At 42.6% G+C, this 19,410-nt stretch overlaps 1 protein-coding gene across 2 annotated transcripts; it reads right to left on the reverse strand.

Moving 5' to 3' along the window:
• Positions 1-1,031: 1,031 nt before the first annotated feature.
• LOC106572245 (protein RCC2 homolog) lies at positions 1,032-18,599 on the reverse strand. 2 transcript variants are annotated; one of them, XM_014146270.3, is made up of 11 exons: positions 18,334-18,599; positions 9,935-10,361; positions 9,625-9,718; positions 9,235-9,378; positions 7,725-7,945; positions 5,416-5,530; positions 5,092-5,258; positions 4,293-4,473; positions 3,475-3,653; positions 2,451-2,528; positions 1,032-2,318 (listed from the first exon to the last, which is right to left on the reverse strand). In XM_014146270.3, exons 2-11 carry the CDS (start codon positions 10,358-10,360, stop codon positions 2,214-2,216), a joined length of 1,710 nt encoding a protein of 569 aa, XP_014001745.2. In that variant the 5' UTR covers position 10,361; positions 18,334-18,599; the 3' UTR covers positions 1,032-2,213. The 2 variants fall into 2 exon arrangements, with proteins under 2 accessions (XP_014001745.2, XP_014001744.2); XM_014146269.3 differs by having other exon boundaries at positions 9,935-10,364; positions 18,334-18,598.
• Positions 18,600-19,410: the final 811 nt, after the last annotated feature.

Genomic DNA, 19,410 nt, shown 5'->3' on the forward strand with positions numbered 1-19,410 from the left:
TTGTAAATTTATTGAAAAATACAGAAATAGCTCATTTACATAAGTATTCACACCCCTGAGTCAACTTTGTAGAAGTCTTTCTGGCTAAGTCTTAAGAGCTTTCCACACCTGGGTCGTGACATTTGCCCATTGTTCTTTAAATTCATCCAGCTCTGTCAAATTAGCAGAGCATTGCGAGACAACCATTTTTAGGTCTTGCCATAGATTTTCAAGCAGATTTAAGTCAATAACTCGGCCACTCAAACCTCACTGTTTTCTTGGTAAATTACTAGTGTAGCTTTAGCCTTGTTTCAGGCTTTTGTCCTGCTGAAAGGTGAATTCAACTTCCAGAAAGCAGACAACCAGGTTTCCTCTAGGATTTTTCTTGTGCTTAGCTCCTATTTATTTTTTTTATCCTGAGAAACTCTCCAGTACTTAATGACTACAAGCATACCCATAACATGATGCAGCCACAACTATGCTTGAAAATATGGAGAGTGGTACTCGGTAAAGTGCTGTTTTGGATTTGCCACAAACATAACACTTTGTATTTAGTGCCTTGTTGCAAACAGGATGCATGTTTTGGAATAATCTGTACAGGCTTCCTTTTCACCCTGTCAACTAGGTTAGTATTGTTTAGTAACAATGTTGTTGATCCATTATCTCCTATCACAGCCATTAAACAGCTTTAAAATCACCATTGTCCCCATGGGGAAATCTGATTTCCTTCCTCCAGCAACTGAGTTAAGAAGGATGCCTGTATCTTTGTAGTGACTGGTGTATTGATACAGCATTCAAAGGGATATTCAATGTCAGATTTTTACATTTTTATCCATCTACCAATAGTTGCCCTTTACGAGGCATTAGAAAACCTCCCTGGTCTTTGGTTGAAATTCATTGCTCAACTGAGTGACCTTAGATAATTGTATGTGTGGGGTACAGAGATGAGGCAGTCAAAGAATCATGTTATTTGTGACTTAAGCTAATTTTTACTCCTGAACTTATTTAGGATTGCCATAACAAAAGGGGTGGAATACTTATGAATCAAGACATTTCAGCTATTCATTTAATTTGTACAAATGTAAACAATTCTACTGACATTATGGGGTGTTTGTATACAAGTATAAAAAAAACAATGTAATACATTTTACATTCAGGCTGAAACAACTGAACAGGTATGAATACTTTCTGAAGGCACTAGATTCAGCTAGCCATAACTCCCAAAATGCAGACAAATCAACCTTCCACAATGTTAATCCAGCATAACCATCTGTAAATCGTGAATCTCAAGTATTTGGCAGCTCAGAACCTGTGTAAGGTGTGATATGCTCATTGGTAAATTTGCTTGTCAGAATTAGTTAAATCAGATTGGTGCTAGAAGTGTGGCCCGAAATCAACCCATGGAGTGCACATAATCGGTATGTACAAGAAACTTGCCCATCTGTACGATCCCAGTCATCTACTCCTAGCTCATCCAAAATATGGTGAATGATTGGTCAGCAGATGGCCGCATACTAACTGCTACATGCAGTGATGACTGGGGGCAGGCAATGTCAGAACAGACTGAACAAAATCAACCAATTTAATTAACCTTTACCATTTCCACGTTTGAAATGTAAAAAACATGCGGGCCTTCTGACCCAGACACCAAAACAAATTAAGAAAAACAACCAGTCTTGATTTAAAACTAGGATAACCACACCCTGTTAACCATTTGCACACAAAGAGTCGCACAACTCAACTACTTGCAAAACCACATTCATGCTGGTTTTCATTGCCAAGATTGCAGTGCCCACACCTGGATTCCCAGGCTAAAATGAGTCACTGAGGTAAAAAAAGGCCGGAATGTCAAGTAGTTACTGGCCTTATGGACAGTTGCGCATCAACACCAATAGTTAATCATACAAGTGAAGAGATTAACCAAGGAATGTAACAGAAGTCAATGGCCGGAGAGCGTCAACTTGATGGCACAATGTCTCAGATCCCGATTGTGTTCTGACAATGCATGCAGAGTAATACTGCCATGGACTTCATGAACAAAGTCAAATAAAATGTAATTGGTCTTTGGGAACAAACACTAAGAACTGACTTGTTTTTTTGAAGTGTATGCAAACATATTCATGAGAGCCCACCCTCCCCAGCCATCCATCAAGCCTTACAAAGGTGACTTAAAGGGGAGGTGCATTCTGGAGAGAATCTGTTGACAAATGGTAAGGTGGCTGGATGGTGCCCCATCAGAGGGGGCCTGGGTTGTACTCTGGCAGCTTCTTGAGCGTCTCTTGTTCCTGTGGAGTATCCTGTCTGGCGATGACCAGGCAGTGTGCGTATCCCATCACCACCTGCAACCACAAACACCCAAATGTTTCAGCCCAAAGAGTGAACATTCACCTAAATGCAGTTTCACATCTACAGAATACATAAGTGGGAATTCAAATTCAGCACTATTTTCATTCTCTGTTGCTGCTCCACACCTGTTCAGTGTAAACTCCATCCAGGGTCTTCACCTCCTGAGCAGTAGTGGAGGACTTGGCCTTGTTGTCGCCGTATCCCTGTAACAAACACAAAACCCATGTCATAAGAGATAGAGAAGCCAGAAGAGGTGTGCCAATTCAGCAGTCATTTGAGCACATTTCTATTCTGAACACAAATATAAAACGCAATATTTTCAAAGATTTGAGAGTTACCGTTCATATAAGGAAATCAGTCAATTGAAATAAATTCATTAGGCCCTAATCTATGGATTTCACATGACTGGGCAGGGGTGAAGCCATGGGTGGGCCTTGGAGGGCATAGGCCTAACGACTTGGCAGCCAGGCCCAGCCAACCAGAATGAGTTTTTCCTTACAAAAAGGCTATATTACAGACAGAAATACTCCTCACCCCCCCTCCCCCTCAGATGATCACACAGGTGAAGAAGCTGGATGTGGACGTCCTGGGCTGGCGTGGATACACGTGGTCTGTGGTTGCGAGGCCGTTTAGACATACTGCCAAATTCTCTAAAACGACGTTGGAGGCAGCTTATGGTAGAGCAATTAACATTCAATTCTCTGGAAACAGCTCTGGTAGACATAACTGCAGTCAGCATGCCAATTGCACACTCCCTCAAAACTTGAGGTATCTGTGGCATTGTGTTGTGTGACTATAAACTGCACATTTTGAATTGGCCTTTTACTGTCCCCAGCACAAGGTGCAGTTGTATAATTATCATAATTAATCAGCTTTTTGATATAATCCATCCACCTGACAGGTGTGGCATCTTGTCAAACAACAAATGCTCACTAACAGGGATGTAAACAAATTATGCACAAAATTTGAGAGAAAAAAGATTTTTGAGCATATGGAAAATGTCTGGGATTTTTTATTTCAGCTCATGAAACATGGGACCAACACGTTACATGTTCCGTTTATATTTATTTTCAGTGTATAATTGTATAGCACTTTGGGTGTGAGAAATATACTTTATACATACACCAATTAATTATTATTAAAACTTACCAGTTCTCCAAAGGTGGGGGAGGGTCCCCAGCTGATGGTGCTGTCGTCTGCAGCGATAACTATACTGCTTTTCCCGCACGCCAGACTGCGGACCTTCCAGCCACACAGGTCCTGCACGGCCTTGGGGTACATGGTAGACTCCCGCGAGGTATTGGTGACCCCCCAGAAAAACAGCCCTCCTGCACACAAAATGTTAATATTGTAGCTTCCTTATCAAAAAACACCAGCGTCCTTGGCAAAAGTGTCCAACTCTTGGCGTAATGGCTACATTGTTTAGACTGACAGATGCTAGGTTCAAATCAGTTGGGATACGCCCTGAAATCACTACAACATACACAACAAAACATTAAGAACACCTTCCTAATATTGACTTGCACCACCTTTTGCCCTCAGAACAGCTTCAGTTCGTCTGGGCATGTACTCTACAAGGTGTCGAAAGCGTTCCACAGGGCTGCTGGCCAATATTGACTGCAAAGTTTCCCACAGTTGTATCAAGTTGGCTGGATGTCCTTTGGGTGGTGGACCATTCTTGATACACATGGGAAACTGTGTGTATCAAGAATCATCTTCTCTGATTGAAGTGGATTTAACAGGTGACCTCAATAAGGGATCACAGCTTTCACCTGGTCAGTCTGTCATGGAAAGAGATGTTTTGTACAGAGTGTATATCAGGTAGAGCAACAGACTTGGGGGAAGTAACAGTAGTATTCTTGGTTTATAGTGGTATAAATTGATTATAGGGGTGATAAATAAAATAATTCTAAAAGAGATTTACTCATCAGTGCGACATTCAAGGGGTTAAGCATTGTGTCCCATACCCATCTCATTTACAGCGAAGGAGCACTGATAGCCAGTGTAGATTTGGGATGCCCCGCGCCCGGGGAAGTCAAAGAGCTTCACCAGTCTGGGCACCATCTCGTCCTTCTGCTCCGTGTGACCCAGCCGTCCATAACCACCAAAGCCCCAGGAAAACACCCGCTTCTGGGAGTCCAATATCAGCTGGGGACACACACAAACAGATTACATACCTCATGCTAACAAAACAAAAGTGAGAAGAAAAAAACCTGACTTTGCGAATCAACTACGGCCAATGTAAGTGAAAACTCATACTTAGAGTGGACAATCCCTTTAAACACAGGCTGGTGCCAAATGTTATCAGACCCGCTCAGCTCCCTATTAGTGTCCAGATTTAAAGACCAGAATGAAGAGGTCTCCATCTGCAGGTTCATTCATTAAACATGAAGGGAACACTGTAGCTTGCTCTGGATAAGAGCGTCAGTTGAATGACTCAAATGTACGTTCTTCATTCAGTAATTATGCAAAGGTTGGGGGATGGGGACATCACTAATATATACCAACACTATTGTGAGATGCAAAAGTTCTATATCATTCTTTGATTTCTGTTTCTAAAATGCAAATTTCTGGCTCAAGGGGTATTTGTGGCAGTAGGTATCAGAGCCCATATTCGTAAAAGCGCCTCAGAGTAGGAGTGCTGATCTAGGATCAGGTTCCCCATGTACATGTCATTTTATTCATTATGATCTAAAAGGCCAAACTGATCCTAGATCAGCATTCCTTATCCAAGACTGAATACGGGTCCTGGTCTTCCCTCCTCACCGTGTGATTGCCTCCGCAGGCGACGTCTCGGACCACCACGTTAGGTACAGGCGTCACCTGGCCGTCCTTACTCTTCTCGATGAAGATGGCCACGCGGCGTGCAATGGTCTCACAGTCAAACTCGATGCGCTGGGCGCGGGCAATGAACTTGCCGTCAGAGTTGTGTCCTGTGACCCAAAACACAACACAAAAATAAGTGCAACGCCAGTGTTTGATCTAGAATGATTTTTGAAGGGGTCATTGTGACTCTTCAAATGTGTCATTGGAGAAACTTTTTTTAGAAGTTTAAATCTGTCCAGTCCTGCTCGTTAGTTGTGGACATACCTAGCTGGCCATACTCTGGGCACCCGAACGAGTAGAGGTTTCCTTTGCAGTCCACCACCATGCTGAACTCTGCCCCACACGCCACCTTGACCAAGGGCTGCCCATTGTACTGGATCTGAGAGGGGAAAGGAGAAGCTTTGATAAGCACAGGCTCAGCATGTGGCCATATTAGACCCATAATAAATCAGCCACAATAACTAGGCAGATGAATAGGGAAGTTGATGTTGCTTCCAAAGAATGCATTATAAAATTGGCTAAAATAGTACTCACACACAACTATGTCATGTTTCCAAATGATTACTTTATTCAGACAAAGGGTACTGCTATGGGATCCCCTATGGCTCCTAACTGATCCTGTCGTGTTACTTGTCCCAGACCTGCTGTTTTCAACTCTAGAGACAGCAGGAGCGGTAGAGATACTGTGAATGATCGGCTATGAAAAGCCAACTGACATTTACTCCTGAGGTGCTGACCTGTTGCACCCTCGACAACCACTGTGATTATTATTATTTGACCCTGCTGGTCATCTATGAACATTTGAACATCTTGGCCATGTGCTGTTATAATCTCCACCCGGCACAGCCAGAAGAGGACTGGCCACCCCTCAGAGCCTGGCATCTCTCTAGGTTTCTTCCTAGGTTCTGGCCTTTCTAGGGAGTTTTTCCTAGCCACTGTGCTTCTACACCTGCATTGCTTGCTGTTTGGGGTTTTAGGTTGGGTTTCTGTACAGCACTTTGAGATATCAGCTGATGTAAGAAAGGCTTTGTAAATACATTTGATATGATTTAAATTTGATTTAACTATGCAAATTTGTATGTGGGTTACATGGAGAAACAGTCAATTCTGAATCCTCTCAAAAATGTTTTCTTGCCTAACATAATTATTTAGAAACAGTACATTGATGATATTTTTGTTCTATGGAGGGATGATGCAAAACAGCTCCAGGCGTTCCATGCTTTTCTTAACTCCTGTTCTGAGCACCTGAGATTTACTATGCAACCTGACACACGTCAAATCAGTTTCCTTGATCTTCTGATTTTGTGTGAGGATAATGTTCTTTACACTGATCTTTACAGGAAACCTACTGATCATAACAATTTGTTGAGGGCTGATAGTTGTCACCCGCTTCCCTTGAAAAACAGTTTCCCTACAGCCAATTCTGTCAAATCAAAAGAACTTTCAAAAAACAATCAGATTGACAGAAATATGGCTGAGACACAAAGAAAATTCAAGGAGAGGGGGTACAAAAACGAACAGATTAATACTGCCATTGAGAAAATCCTAAATAAATCGAGACATGATCTCTTTCAAGGAGAGTCTCCCAAAAAGAAGCATTCTTGTGTTCTTACTACCCGCTATTCAAAGTGCTCTGAACAAATTAAGGGAATCTTTCACAAACATTGGCACATTGTAAGATCCGATAACAGTAATGTGTTTTCCAACCCTCCCTCAGTCGTTTTCTCGCGGGGCAGAAATCTCAGAGATCAATTGGTAAACTCTCATTTACCACCACAAAATATCCCTGCACAACATCTATTTGTGCCTCTACCAGATGGAAACAACAAGTGTAATGGCTGCGCTCAATGCAATGGCTCTTACAAATGTAGATCCTTCAAACAACCCCAAACAGGGAAACAAATCAAAGGTGTTATCACATGCTCCACTAAGACAGTGATTTATCTTATAACTTGTCCTTGTGGTAAAAAGTATGTGGGTAAAACGACGTGTGAATTAAAACTACGAAGCATTGTAGCACCATTAGGTGCAAAAATTCGACGTACCCAGTTGCAGCCCACTTTTTGGAAGCGAACCACTCGATTTCGTCCCTATGTTATATCGGCATCGGACATGTCACCCTCCCTACAAGATGGGGTGACCTCAACAATTTATTGTTAAAACGAGAGGCTGCCTGGCATCTTTCATTTAAAGACCCTTTCTCCCTTCGGTCTCAAAGTAGACTTTGATCTGAAGCCATTGTGATTTTGCTATTCATTGTAAATGTTTGTAGGCCTATGTAGCCAAACTGTATCTATGATCGTATGCTATCCATTTATGTTTTTTTATATGTTCTATTTATATCTGTAAATTAACCAATGATATCAAGCCATACCCGGCCATGATTACAGACACTTGTGTCCTTTGACACTATATAAACTAGTGAACTGCAGTGTTTGTCATTATACCCTGATGTATACCCTGATGAAGACAGCTTGTCTGTCGAAACGTTGGTTATTAGGTAATTCAATTATTGCATCTGAGCTCCTAGAGCGTGCGGCTCTCCTTTCTTTTTCAAGGTTGATGTTGCTTACCAGGGCTGGACTGAGGACTGCATCTGTTTGGTTGCCCTGGCCCAGCTGGCCCAGTTTGTTCTCTCCAAACGAGTAGGCGGTGCCACCCTCTGTCAATGCCAGGGTGTGGTTGCGTCCACAGGCTGCAGCCACCACCACTTCGTCTGCGAGGGGCTCAATCAGCTTTGGGGCCTCCAGGCGTTTGGTGTCCCCGTGACCCAGCTGACCCTTTTCATTTCGACCTGATAGTTGCAGAAAGAAGTCAATATTGACCATTTCTTCTGGACTCAGCTAGAATGATTACATCTATGAGACATATACACTACCGTTCAAAAGTTTGGGGTCACTTAGAAATGTCCTTGTTTTTTAAAGAAAAGCAACAAAAACAATTGTGCATTAAAATAACATCAAATTGATCATAAATACAGTGTAGACATTGTTAATGTTGTAAATGGCCAGAAACAAATAAAGAAATTTCTTCTGAAACTCATCAGTCTATTCTTGTTCTGAGAAATGAAGGCTATTTCATGTGAGAAATTGCCAAGAAACGGAAGAGCTGTACAACGCTGTGTACTACGCCCTTCACAGAAGCAAAACACCATTCTCAAAGTCAACAGTGAAGAGGCAACTCCGGGATGCTGGCCTTCTAGGCAGAGTTCCGCTGTCCAGTGTCTGTGTTCTTTTGCCCATCTTTTATTTTTATTGGCCAGTCTGAGATATGGCTTTTTCTTTGCAACTCTGCCTAGAAGGCCAGCATCCTGGAGTCACCGCTTCATTGTTGACGTTGAGACTGGTGTTTTGTGGGTATTATTTAATGAAGCTGCCAGTTGAGGACTTGTGAGGCGTCATTTTCTCAAACTAGACACTGTAATGTACTTGTCCTCTTGCTCAGTTGTGCACTGGGGCCTCCCACTCTTTCTATTCTGGTTAGAGCCAGCTTGCGCTGTTCTGTGAAGGGCGTAGTACACAGCATTGTATGAGATCTTCAGTTTCTTGGCAATTTCTCGCATGGAATAGCCTTCATTTCTCAGAACAAGAATAGACTGATGAGTTTCAGAAGAAAGTTATTTTTTTCTGGCCATTTTGAGCCTGTAATCGAACCCCAATGCTGATGCTCCAGATACTCAACTAGTCTAAAGAAGGACAGTTTTATTGCTTCTTTAAAATCAGTACAACAGTTTCAGCTGTGCTAACATAATTGCAAAAGGGTTTTCTAATGATCAATTAGCCTTTTAAAATGATAAACTTGGATTAGCTAACACAACGTGCCATTGGAACACAGGAGTGATTGTTGCTGATAATGGGCCTCTGTACGCCGATGTAGATCGTCCATTAAAAATCAGCCGTTTCCAGCTATAATAGTCATTTACAACGTCTACACTGTATTTCTGATCAATTTGATGTTCTTTTAAATGGACAAAAAAATTGGCTTTTCTTTCAAAACAAGGACATTTCTAAGTGACCCCAAACTTTTGAATGGTAGTGTATATGCAAGTATAAACTATGAGCTATTACGGTATAGCATTCCTACCCCAGCTCCAGAGCTTGCCCTCGGTGGTGATTAGGAGGCTGTGGGCAGCACAGGGCCCAGACACCACACTACTGACCTGCACGTCACTAAGGCTGCTGTAGCGGTGAGGACCCCACAAGTTCTGGCCTAGGTTCCTGAAGGCCACTGAGAAACCACACACACACAACACAATTTTAACAAAGTCTGTTGCGATTTTAAATGCACTTTAAAGTTTGATTTAATAAGAAACAGGAACATTTTAATACTGCTGTCAATTATGAGGGTTGCTTCAAGATTGTCAGTAGAAAGACAGGAAAAACTACTTTAAAAAGTTGGTAGCACAAGTGCTATTAAGGGACAACCGAGTGGAGTATTGCATACAGCAATGTACAGGACTGGGCAGGGTTATACCTTGTGCTTTTGGCACCTCTTTCCTTCCGATGAGATCCCAGTTGGTGGCTCCGAAAATGAGCAGATGACCTTTGACTTTAGGTAAGTCAAGTTTCTATAGAAATGACAATACAGGGATCAGCTTTATCTTAACGTTTCTCCTGTTTGTTCTAGCACTGCATAAGCACCATTGATTTACAAGTGACTAATAACATGTTGTTACATTCTCTATTCACATTAACCACAATTCTATATAGTCACATCACAAATCCCCTCCCTTGATTATCTGAACAATGTTCGACTTAACCCCATGCAGGTAAGGAGGACTTACTACTTTTTCCTTAATATCGTCAGCAACAGTGACTGCTTGAAGGCCTGACTTGGTGATCTTAGGCATGTGTGCGGCTGCTCGGCCATGGAAACCCATTTCACGAAGCTCCCGACGAACAGTTCTTGTGCTGACCTTGCTTCCAGAGGCTGTTTGGAACTCAGTTGTGAGTGTTGCAACAGAGGACGGACGATTTGTACGTGCTACACGCTTCAGCACTCGGCGGTCCCGTTCTGTGAGCTTGTGGGGTCTACCACTTCGCGGCTGCGCTGTTGTTGCTCCTAGACGTTTCCACTTCACAATAACAGCACTTACAGTTGACCGGGGCAGCTCTAGCATGGCAGAAATTTGACGAACTGACTTGTTGGAAAGGTAGCATCCTATGACGGTGCCACGTTGAAAGTCACTGAGCTCTTTAGTACGGACCATTCTACTGCCAATGTTTGTCACCGGAGAAAAGTTGGGGCGAAAACAAAACAGACATACATTGTGATATCAATACAACCATAACCAAAGTCTTCTTCCTGAACTGCTGACAACGCAATTTGCAATGATCTGGTCCATGTACACAAAAGTTAGAAAGCCACTTATCCTAGCCATGATTAACCATAGCGACTCGCGCTAGTAACGTCATAGCACTTATAAGAAATCCCACTAGGCCCTCAGACGAACCATCAATCAAGCAAAGCGTGAATACAGGATTAAAATTGAATCCTACACCGACTCTGACGCTCGTCGGATGTTGCAGGGCTTGAAAACTATTACGGACTACAAAGGGAAACCGAGACGCGAGCTGCCCAGTGACGAGAGCCTACCGGACGAGCTAAATGCTTTTTATGCTCGCGTAGAGGCAAGCAACACTGAAGCATGCATGAGAGCACCAGCTGTTCTGGACGACTGTGTGATAACGCTCTCGGTAGCCGATGTGAGCAAGACCTTTAAAACAGGTCAACATTCACAAAGCCACAGGGCAGACAGATAACAAGAACGTGTACTCAAAGCATGCACCGACCAACTGGCAAGTGTCTTCACTGACATTTTCAACCTCTCCCTGACCGAGTCTGTAATAACTGCAAGTTTCAAGCAGACCACCATAGTCCCTGTGCTCAAGGAAGCGAAGGTAACCTGCCTAAATGATTATTGCCCCGTAGCACTCACGTCGGTAGCCATGAAGTGCTTTGAAAGTCTGGTCTGACCGTACATTACGGCCCATCCCTGGGGCCAAGCTTCCTACCATCCAAGACCTATATACTAGGCGGTGTCAGAGGAAAGCACAAAAACTTGTCAGTCTCCAAAACAGTCATAGACTGTTTTCTCTGCTTCCGCACGGCAAGCGGTACCGGAGCGCCAAGTCTAGGACAAAAAGTCTCCTTAACCTGTTAGGGCTAGGGGGCAGCATTTGCACGTCTGGATAAAAAAAATGTACCCGATTTAATCTGGTTACTAATCCTACCCAGTAACTAGAATATGCATATACTTATTATATATGGATAGAAAACACTCTAAAGTTTCTAAAACTGTTTGAATGGTGTCTGTGAGTATAACAGAACTCATTTGGCAGGCAAAACCCTGAGACATTTTCTGACAGGAAGTGGATACCTGATGTGTTGTATTGACTTTAAACCTATCCCATTGAAAAACACAGGGGCTGAGGAATATTTTGGCACTTCCTATTGCTTCCACTAGATGTCACCAGCCTTTACAAAGTGTTTTGAGTCTTCTGGAGGGAGATCTGACCGAACAAGAGCCATGGAACGATGATGTCCCATTAGACACCTGGCGCGCGAGTTCATGTTGGGTACCCTCGTTCCAATACGTTATAAAAGAGTATGCATTCGTCCACCTTGAATATTATTCATGTTCTGGTTAAAAAAGGCCCTAATGATTTATGCTATACAACGTTTGACATGTTTGAACGAACGTAAATATATTTTTTCCCCTCGTTCATGACGAGAAGTCCGGCTGGCTTAGATCATGTGCTAACAAGACGGAGATTTTTGGACATAAATGATGAGCTTTTTTGAACAAAACTACATTCGTTATGGACCTGTGATACCTGGAAGTGACATCTGATGAAGAGAATCAAAGGTAATGGATTATTTACATAGTATTTTCGATTTTAGATCTCCCCAACATGACGTCTAGTCTGTATCGCAACGCGTATTTTTCTGGGCGCAGTGCTCAGATTATTGCAAAGTGTGATTTCCCAGTAAGGTTATTTTTAAATCTGGCAAGTTGATTGCGTTCAAGAGATGTAAATCTATAATTCTTTAAATGACAATATAATATTTTACCAATGTTTTCTAATTTTAATTATTTAATTTGTGACGCTGACTTGACTGCCGGTTATTGGAGGGAAACGATTTCCTCAACATCAATGCCATAGTAAAACGCTGTTTTTGGATATAAATATGAACTTGATAGAACTAAAAATGCATGCATTGTCTAACATAATGTCCTAGGAGTGTCATCTGATGGAGATTGTAAAAGGTTAGTGCATCATTTTAGCTGGTTTTATGGTTTTGGTGACCCTGTCTTTGACTTGACAAAACATTACACACAACTCTTGTAAATGTACTGTCCTAACATACTCTAAATTTATGCTTTCGCCGTAAAACCTTTTTGAAATCGTAAAACGTGGTTAGATTAAGGAGATGTTTATCTTTCAAATGGTGTAAAATAGTTGTATTTTTGAAAAATTTGAATTTTGACATTTATTTGGATTCAAATTTGCCGCTCTTGAAATGCACCTGCTGTTGATGGAGTGCACCACGGGTGGCACGCTAGCGTCCCACCTAGCCCATAGAGGTTAACAGCTTCTACCCCCAAGCCATAAGACTGCTGAACAATTAATCAAATGGCCACTGGACTAGTGGTCGGCCGATTAATCGGAATGGCCGATTAATTAAGGCCGATTTCAAGTTTTCATAACAATCGGAAATCGGTATTTTTGGACGCCAATTTGGCCATTTTTTTTCTTTTTTTACACCTTTATTTAACTAGGCAAGTCAGTTAAGAACACATTCTTATTTTCAATGACGGCCTAGGAACGGTGGGTTAACTGCCTTGTTCAGGGGCAGGACGACAGATTTTTACCTTGTCAGCTCGGGGATTCAATCTTGCAACCTTACGGTTAACTAGTCCAATGCACTAACCACCTGCTTTACATTGCACTCCACGAGGAGCCTGCCTGTTACGCGAATGCAGTAAGAAGCCAAGGTAAGTTGCTAGCTAGCATTAAAAACTTCTTATAAAAAACAATCAATCAATCATAATCACTAGTTAACTACACATGGTTGATGATATTACTAGTTTATCTAGCCTGTCCTTCATTGCATATAATCGCTTAGGTACACGAAAAAGGACCGTCATTGCTCCAACGCGTACCTAACCGTAAACATCAATGTCTTTCTTAAAATTAATACACAAGTATATATATTTTAAACCTGCATATTTAGTTAATATTGCCTGCTAACATGAATTTCTTTTAACTGGGGAAAATGTGTCACTTCTATTGCAACAGAGTCAGGGTATATGCAGCAGTTTGGGCTGCATGGCTCATGATTTAACGAAAGCGCATTTGCGAAAAAAGCACAGTCGTTGCACGACTCAATACACAGAAGTATATATTTTTAAACCTGCATATTTAGCTAAAAGAAATCCAGGTTAGCAGGCAATATTAACCAGGTGTAATTGTGTCACTTCTCTTGCGTTCATTGCACGCAGAGTCAGGGTATATGCAACAGTTTGGGCCGCCTGGCTCGTTGCGAACTAATTTGCCAGAATTTTACTTAATTATGCCATAACATTGAAGGTTGTGCAATGTAACAGGAATATTTAGACTTAGGGATGCCACCTGTTAGATAAAATACGGAACGGTTCCCTATTTCACTGAAAGAAAAAACGTTTTGTTTTCAAGATGATAGTTTCTGGATTCGACCATATTAATGACCTAAGGCTCGTATTTCTGTGTGTTTATTATATTATAATTAAGTCTATGATTTGATAGAGCAGTCTGAGCGGTGGTAGGCACCAGCAGGCTCGTAAGCATTCATTCAAACAGCACTTTCGTGCGGTTTGCCAGCAGCTCTTCGCAATGCTTCAAGCATTGCGCTGTTTATGACTTCAAGCCTATCAACTCCCAAGATTAGGCTGGTGTAACCAATGTGAAATGGCTAGCTAGTTAGTGGGGTGCGCGCTAATAGCGTTTCAAATGTCACTCGTGCTGAGACTTGGAGTAGTTGTTCCCCTTGCTCTGCATGGGTAACGCTGCTTCGAGGGTGGCTGTTGTCGATGTGTTCCTGGTTCGAGCCCAGGTAGGAGCGAGGAGAGGGACGAAAGCTATACTGTTACACTGGCAATACTAAAGTGCCTATAAGAACATCCAAAAGTCAAAGGTATATGAAATACAAATCGTATAGAGAGAAATAGTCCAATAATTCCTATAATAACTACAACCTAAAACTTCTTACCTGGGAATATTGAAGACTCATGTTAAAAGGAACCACCAGCTTTCATATGTTCTCATGTTCTGAGCAAGGCACTTAAACATTAGATTTCTTACATGGCACATATTGCACTTTTACTTTCTTCTCCAACACTTTGGTTTAAATAATGCAAAAACAAATTGAACATGTTTCATTATTTATTTGAGGCTAAATTGATTTTATTGATGTATTATACACTGCTCAAAAAAATAAAGGCAACACAATGTAACTCCAAGTCAATCACACTTCTGTGAAATCAAACTGTCCACTTAGGAAGCAACACTGATTGACAATACATTTCACATGCTGTTGTGCAAATGGAATAGACAACAGGTGGAAATTATAGGCAATTAGCAAGACACCCCCAATAAAGGAGTGGTTCTGCAGGTGGGGACCACAGACCACTTCTCAGTTCCTATGCTTCCTGGCTGATGTTTTGGTCACTTTTGAATGCTGGCGGTGCTTTCACTCTAGTGGTAGCATGAGACGGAGTCTACAACCCACACAAGTGGCTCAGGTAGTGCAGCTCATCCAGGATGGCACATCAATGCGAGCTGTGGCAAGAAGGTTTGCTGTGTCTGTCAGTGTAGTGTCCAGAGCATGGAGGCGCTACCAGGAGACAGGCCAGTACATCAGGAGACGTGGAGAAGGCCGTAGGAGGGCAACAACCCAGCAGCAGGACCGCTACCTCCGCCTTTGTGCAAGGAGGAGCAGGAGAAGCACTGCCAGAGCCCTGCAAAATGACCTCCAGCAGGCCACAAATGTGCATGTGTCTGCTCAAACGGTCAGGAACAGACTCCATGAGGGTGGTATGAGGGCCCGACGTCCACAGGTGGGGGTTGTGCTTACAGCTCAACACCGTACAGGACGTTTGGCATTTGCCAGAGAACACCAAGATTGGCAAATTCGCCACTGGCGCCCTGTGCTCTTCACAGATGAAAGAAGGTTCACACTGAGCACGTGACAGACGTGACAGAGTCTGGAGACGCCGTGGAGAACGTTCTGCTGCCTGCAACATCCTCCAGCATGACCGGTTTGGCGGTGGGTCAGTCATGGTGTGGGGTGGCATTTCTCTGAGCCCTCCATGTGCTCGCCAGAGGTAGCCTGACTGCCATTAGGTACCGAGATGAGATCCTCAGACCCCTTGTGAGACCATATGTTGGTGCGGTTGGCCCTGGGTTCCTCCTAATGCAAGACAATGCTAGACCTTATGTGGCTGGAGTGTGTCAGCAGTTCCTGCAAGAAGAAGGCATTGATGCTATGGACTGGCCCACCCGTTCCCCAGACCTGAATCCAATTGAGCACATCTGGGACATCATGTCTCGCTCCATCCACCAACGCCACGTTGCACCACAGACTGTCCAGGAGTTGGCGGATGCTTTAGTCCAGGTCTGGGAGGAGATCCCTCAGGAGACCATCTGCCACCTCATCAGGAGCATGCCCAGGCATTGTAGGGAGGTCATACAGGCACGTGGAGGCCACACACACTACTGAGCCTCATTTTGACTTGTTTTAAGGACATTACATAAAAGTTGTATCAGCCTGCAGTGTGGTTTTCCACTTTAATTTTGAGTGTGACTCCAAATCCAGACCTCCATGGGTTGATAAATTGGATTTCCATTGATTATTTTGGTGTGATTTTGTTGTCAGCACATTCAACTATGTAAAGAAAAAAGTATTTAATAAGATTATTTCTTTCATTCAGATCTAGGATGTGTTGTTTAAGTGTTCCCTTTATTTTTTTGAGCAGTATATTAAGTTAAAATAAGTGTTCATTCAGTATTGTTGTAATTGTCATTATTACAAATAAAAAAATATATTAAAAAAAACCCGCCAGATTAATTGGTATAGGAAAAATCATAATCGGTTGACCTCTACTCCACATGCATGTTCTCCCCCACACATCTTTTGCCTTTACACACCGCCGCAACATGCCCAAACCTTTGACAGTTATAGCAACGCAATGGTTTCGGTATGGTCGCACATAGTAACTCATATACCCAATCTTAACTTTTTCTGGCAGTACTAGATCTTCAAAGTTAAGTAGCACTGACAAGCTATCCACCTTCTTCCCATTTTGTGTCACCTGAAGGTGCTTTGCCTCAATAAAAGGGCCTCCCTTCAAGTGGTCCTTTATTTCTTTCATGTTCATTTATGGAACTCCTGTAATAACTCCCTTCACCCACTGCCGTCCTGTTTGATCCGGCAGGCTACTATCAACCACACGTTTACATACCTGCTTGAGTTTTAGCTCCTTCTCATACTGTTTAACATTGAAACATACCACCAAACTTCCATCACGAAGAACTTTAGCAGACACAACCTCTCCTACTTTACTCTCCAAATCCCTAGTCAAAGTGATTGGACACACCGCCGTGACTCAACTTCAAATTCCTCGGCGTAACCATCTGAGAGAATCTGAAATGGTCTAAACACACGGACACCGTAGTGAAGAAGGCACGACAGCAACTATTTAACCTAAGGATGCTGATGCTCACAGTGTTCTACAGGAGCACCATTGAGAGCACACTGTCGGGCTGCATCACAGCCTGGTACGGCAACTCCACAGCTGCAGACCGCAAGGCTCTTCAGAAGGTGATACGTGCAGCCGAACACACCACTGGGAGCACACTCCCTGCCCTACAGGACACCTACACCACCAGGTGTCGCAGGAAGGCAAAGAAGATCATCAGGGAACCCAGCGACCCAAGCCATGCCCTGTTCTACCCGCTTCAAATCACTCAAACGCAGGTATAACAGGAGCATCATGGCAAAAACTATTGTCCAGTCTTTCAGTTTATACCCTCAGGATGCTGAATAGCCACCACTAGTCAGCTACCTGCTCCCCCCTCCCCTGCTACTCCCCGTATGGACCTCCCCCCACTACCAGCTACCCCCACCATAATGACATTCATCACTGTTGCAGTTGTTAATATGTACTTTTTTGTTTTTATTTCACTCAATGATCATGCTGCTGTCCCCCTATGGTCATTCCACCCAACCCCCTCAATAGTCTTTACTCTGCCTCCACCCCAATAGAAATGGATTTATTCATCACTGCCACCTTTGTTATTATGCATATTGTTTATTTGACCATTTTCATTATTTTATTTCACTAGTCCTGCATGACTAGATTTCCACTGTACCCTGTAATCACACCTGCAACCTGTACATGTAACTATTAAACCATCTGAATAGGGTCCTTAAAATGTCACCAACACCTTGAACGCATCTTCTCTCAGTACAACACTGCGAACCGAGCCTCCGTCATCACTACTCTCCCCCCCACAAGACCTGCAAAGGCTCCTCAGGCGTCCTCTTCTTCTTAACCTTTACTACTCTACCTCCACCTTTTTCCACTCCATCCCGTCCTCCTCAACTCCTAACCCGCCTACCTTTCCATCCATCTCTGTTCCAGTCACAGCCCAGTGTTGCTCAACCACCTCCACCAGATTTATTCACGTTTCGTCCATACAAAAACCGATTCGAAATGATATCTTGATAGAAAAAAATGAAAATTGACTAAGCTTGTCAGCTGTTCGTCGTTACAAATACACACCCGCTACTCCGAATCTGTTCAGATTCCTGTGTAACAAGCTTATTGAACTATATAGGAACCAGTCTTCCGATTATCTTCATTCTAATTCTGTGACTAATTAACACGTCTGCAGAGGGGTTTCCTTATTCTCTCGTGCTTGTCCGTCTTCCTAGTTTTTTAAATCTTTATTTTTTTTTAACAAAAGAATCTGCAGTCTCCGGCTCGATGAAACCACATGGGTACTGCCTATGTTTATAATTAACTACAGTCGTAAAATGCAAAAAGCTATAACTCGTAAAATACGTACAACTTTCCCTTATGTATATTAACGTTACAGCGTGTGATTCAAGTTGTAACACATATGTTTCAATGTTTACCTGGGATTCGTTTGCTGTGGATGTCTGGCCTATAAATCTTTTGATTGATGGTCTGCTTTATCGCTATGATCCCTCCCCCTTTGTCGTCTGTCTTTTTTGTTAAAATGTAAATATGTGCAGAGACGTGACATGCCGGCCCGGTTGGTACTACAAAACAGAATGGGACTTGGAAAATGTAAAGAAAACTACAACCCATGATGCTACCAAAGTATCATGTCGCCCTCTTGTGACGGGGATGTGCATACCACCCAAAAGTGGATTTTTTTAAATATTTTTTTTACAAATGCAAATTCGAGATTATTTAGGCTAGAGCCAAAGATGAAAGGGGAAATCCTTGACTAGAGCTCATTGCCAAATGTCAGTGAATTACATACTTTAAAAGTGTTAATTTCAACAGCCTGACCCTGCCACTTTGTTTGCTAAGCTACTAAGTTTAGGATGAGGCTTAGGTAACCACTCTGAAATTCAGAATGCCTGAAGGTCAATTAGACTGACATGATCGTTGGAAACATATTTGGAGCTATACATTGTAGATAATGTATACAAAAAAAATGGGTCAAAAAAACTATAGATTTGTATGATAGGGTAAGGTAAAAACTTTGGGTTCATGTTATCAACAACTTTTGGGTGAATAAAAAAACAACTAAATTGTATATATTGTATGTTTTTACTTTCTTACGACATACATCCCAGAAAGCAGGATAGAGGTTTTGATTGAGTAATGTCCTTGGTGTGGGAGTATAGAGCCAGCCACTAACTGGGATTCCCTTCGGCCAAACAATCCATGCACTGTTCTCTGACCGTAGATCACGTAGGCTTCTCTCTGCTGGGGTCTAATCATAAGACCACTCCATCTATGGCCGTCCTTCTCCCAAAAGCCTTGTGAATTATTCATAAGAAACGCATTTCAAATTGCACCATATTCCCTACATAGTGCACTACTTTTGGCCTGAGCTCAGGAATGACCCTCATTGCAGTTTGAGAGCTAAAAAAGTGTAATATGCCCCCTCAAACAGCACACTGTTTATCAGAACGTTTGCATTCTGCTACAGCCGTTTTGTTACTAAGCGTTCTTGA

Source organism: Salmo salar, chromosome 15 (assembly GCF_965601325.2).
Source record: "Salmo salar chromosome 15, fSalSal1, whole genome shotgun sequence".
Classification (NCBI taxonomy): Eukaryota; Metazoa; Chordata; class Actinopteri; order Salmoniformes; family Salmonidae; genus Salmo; species Salmo salar.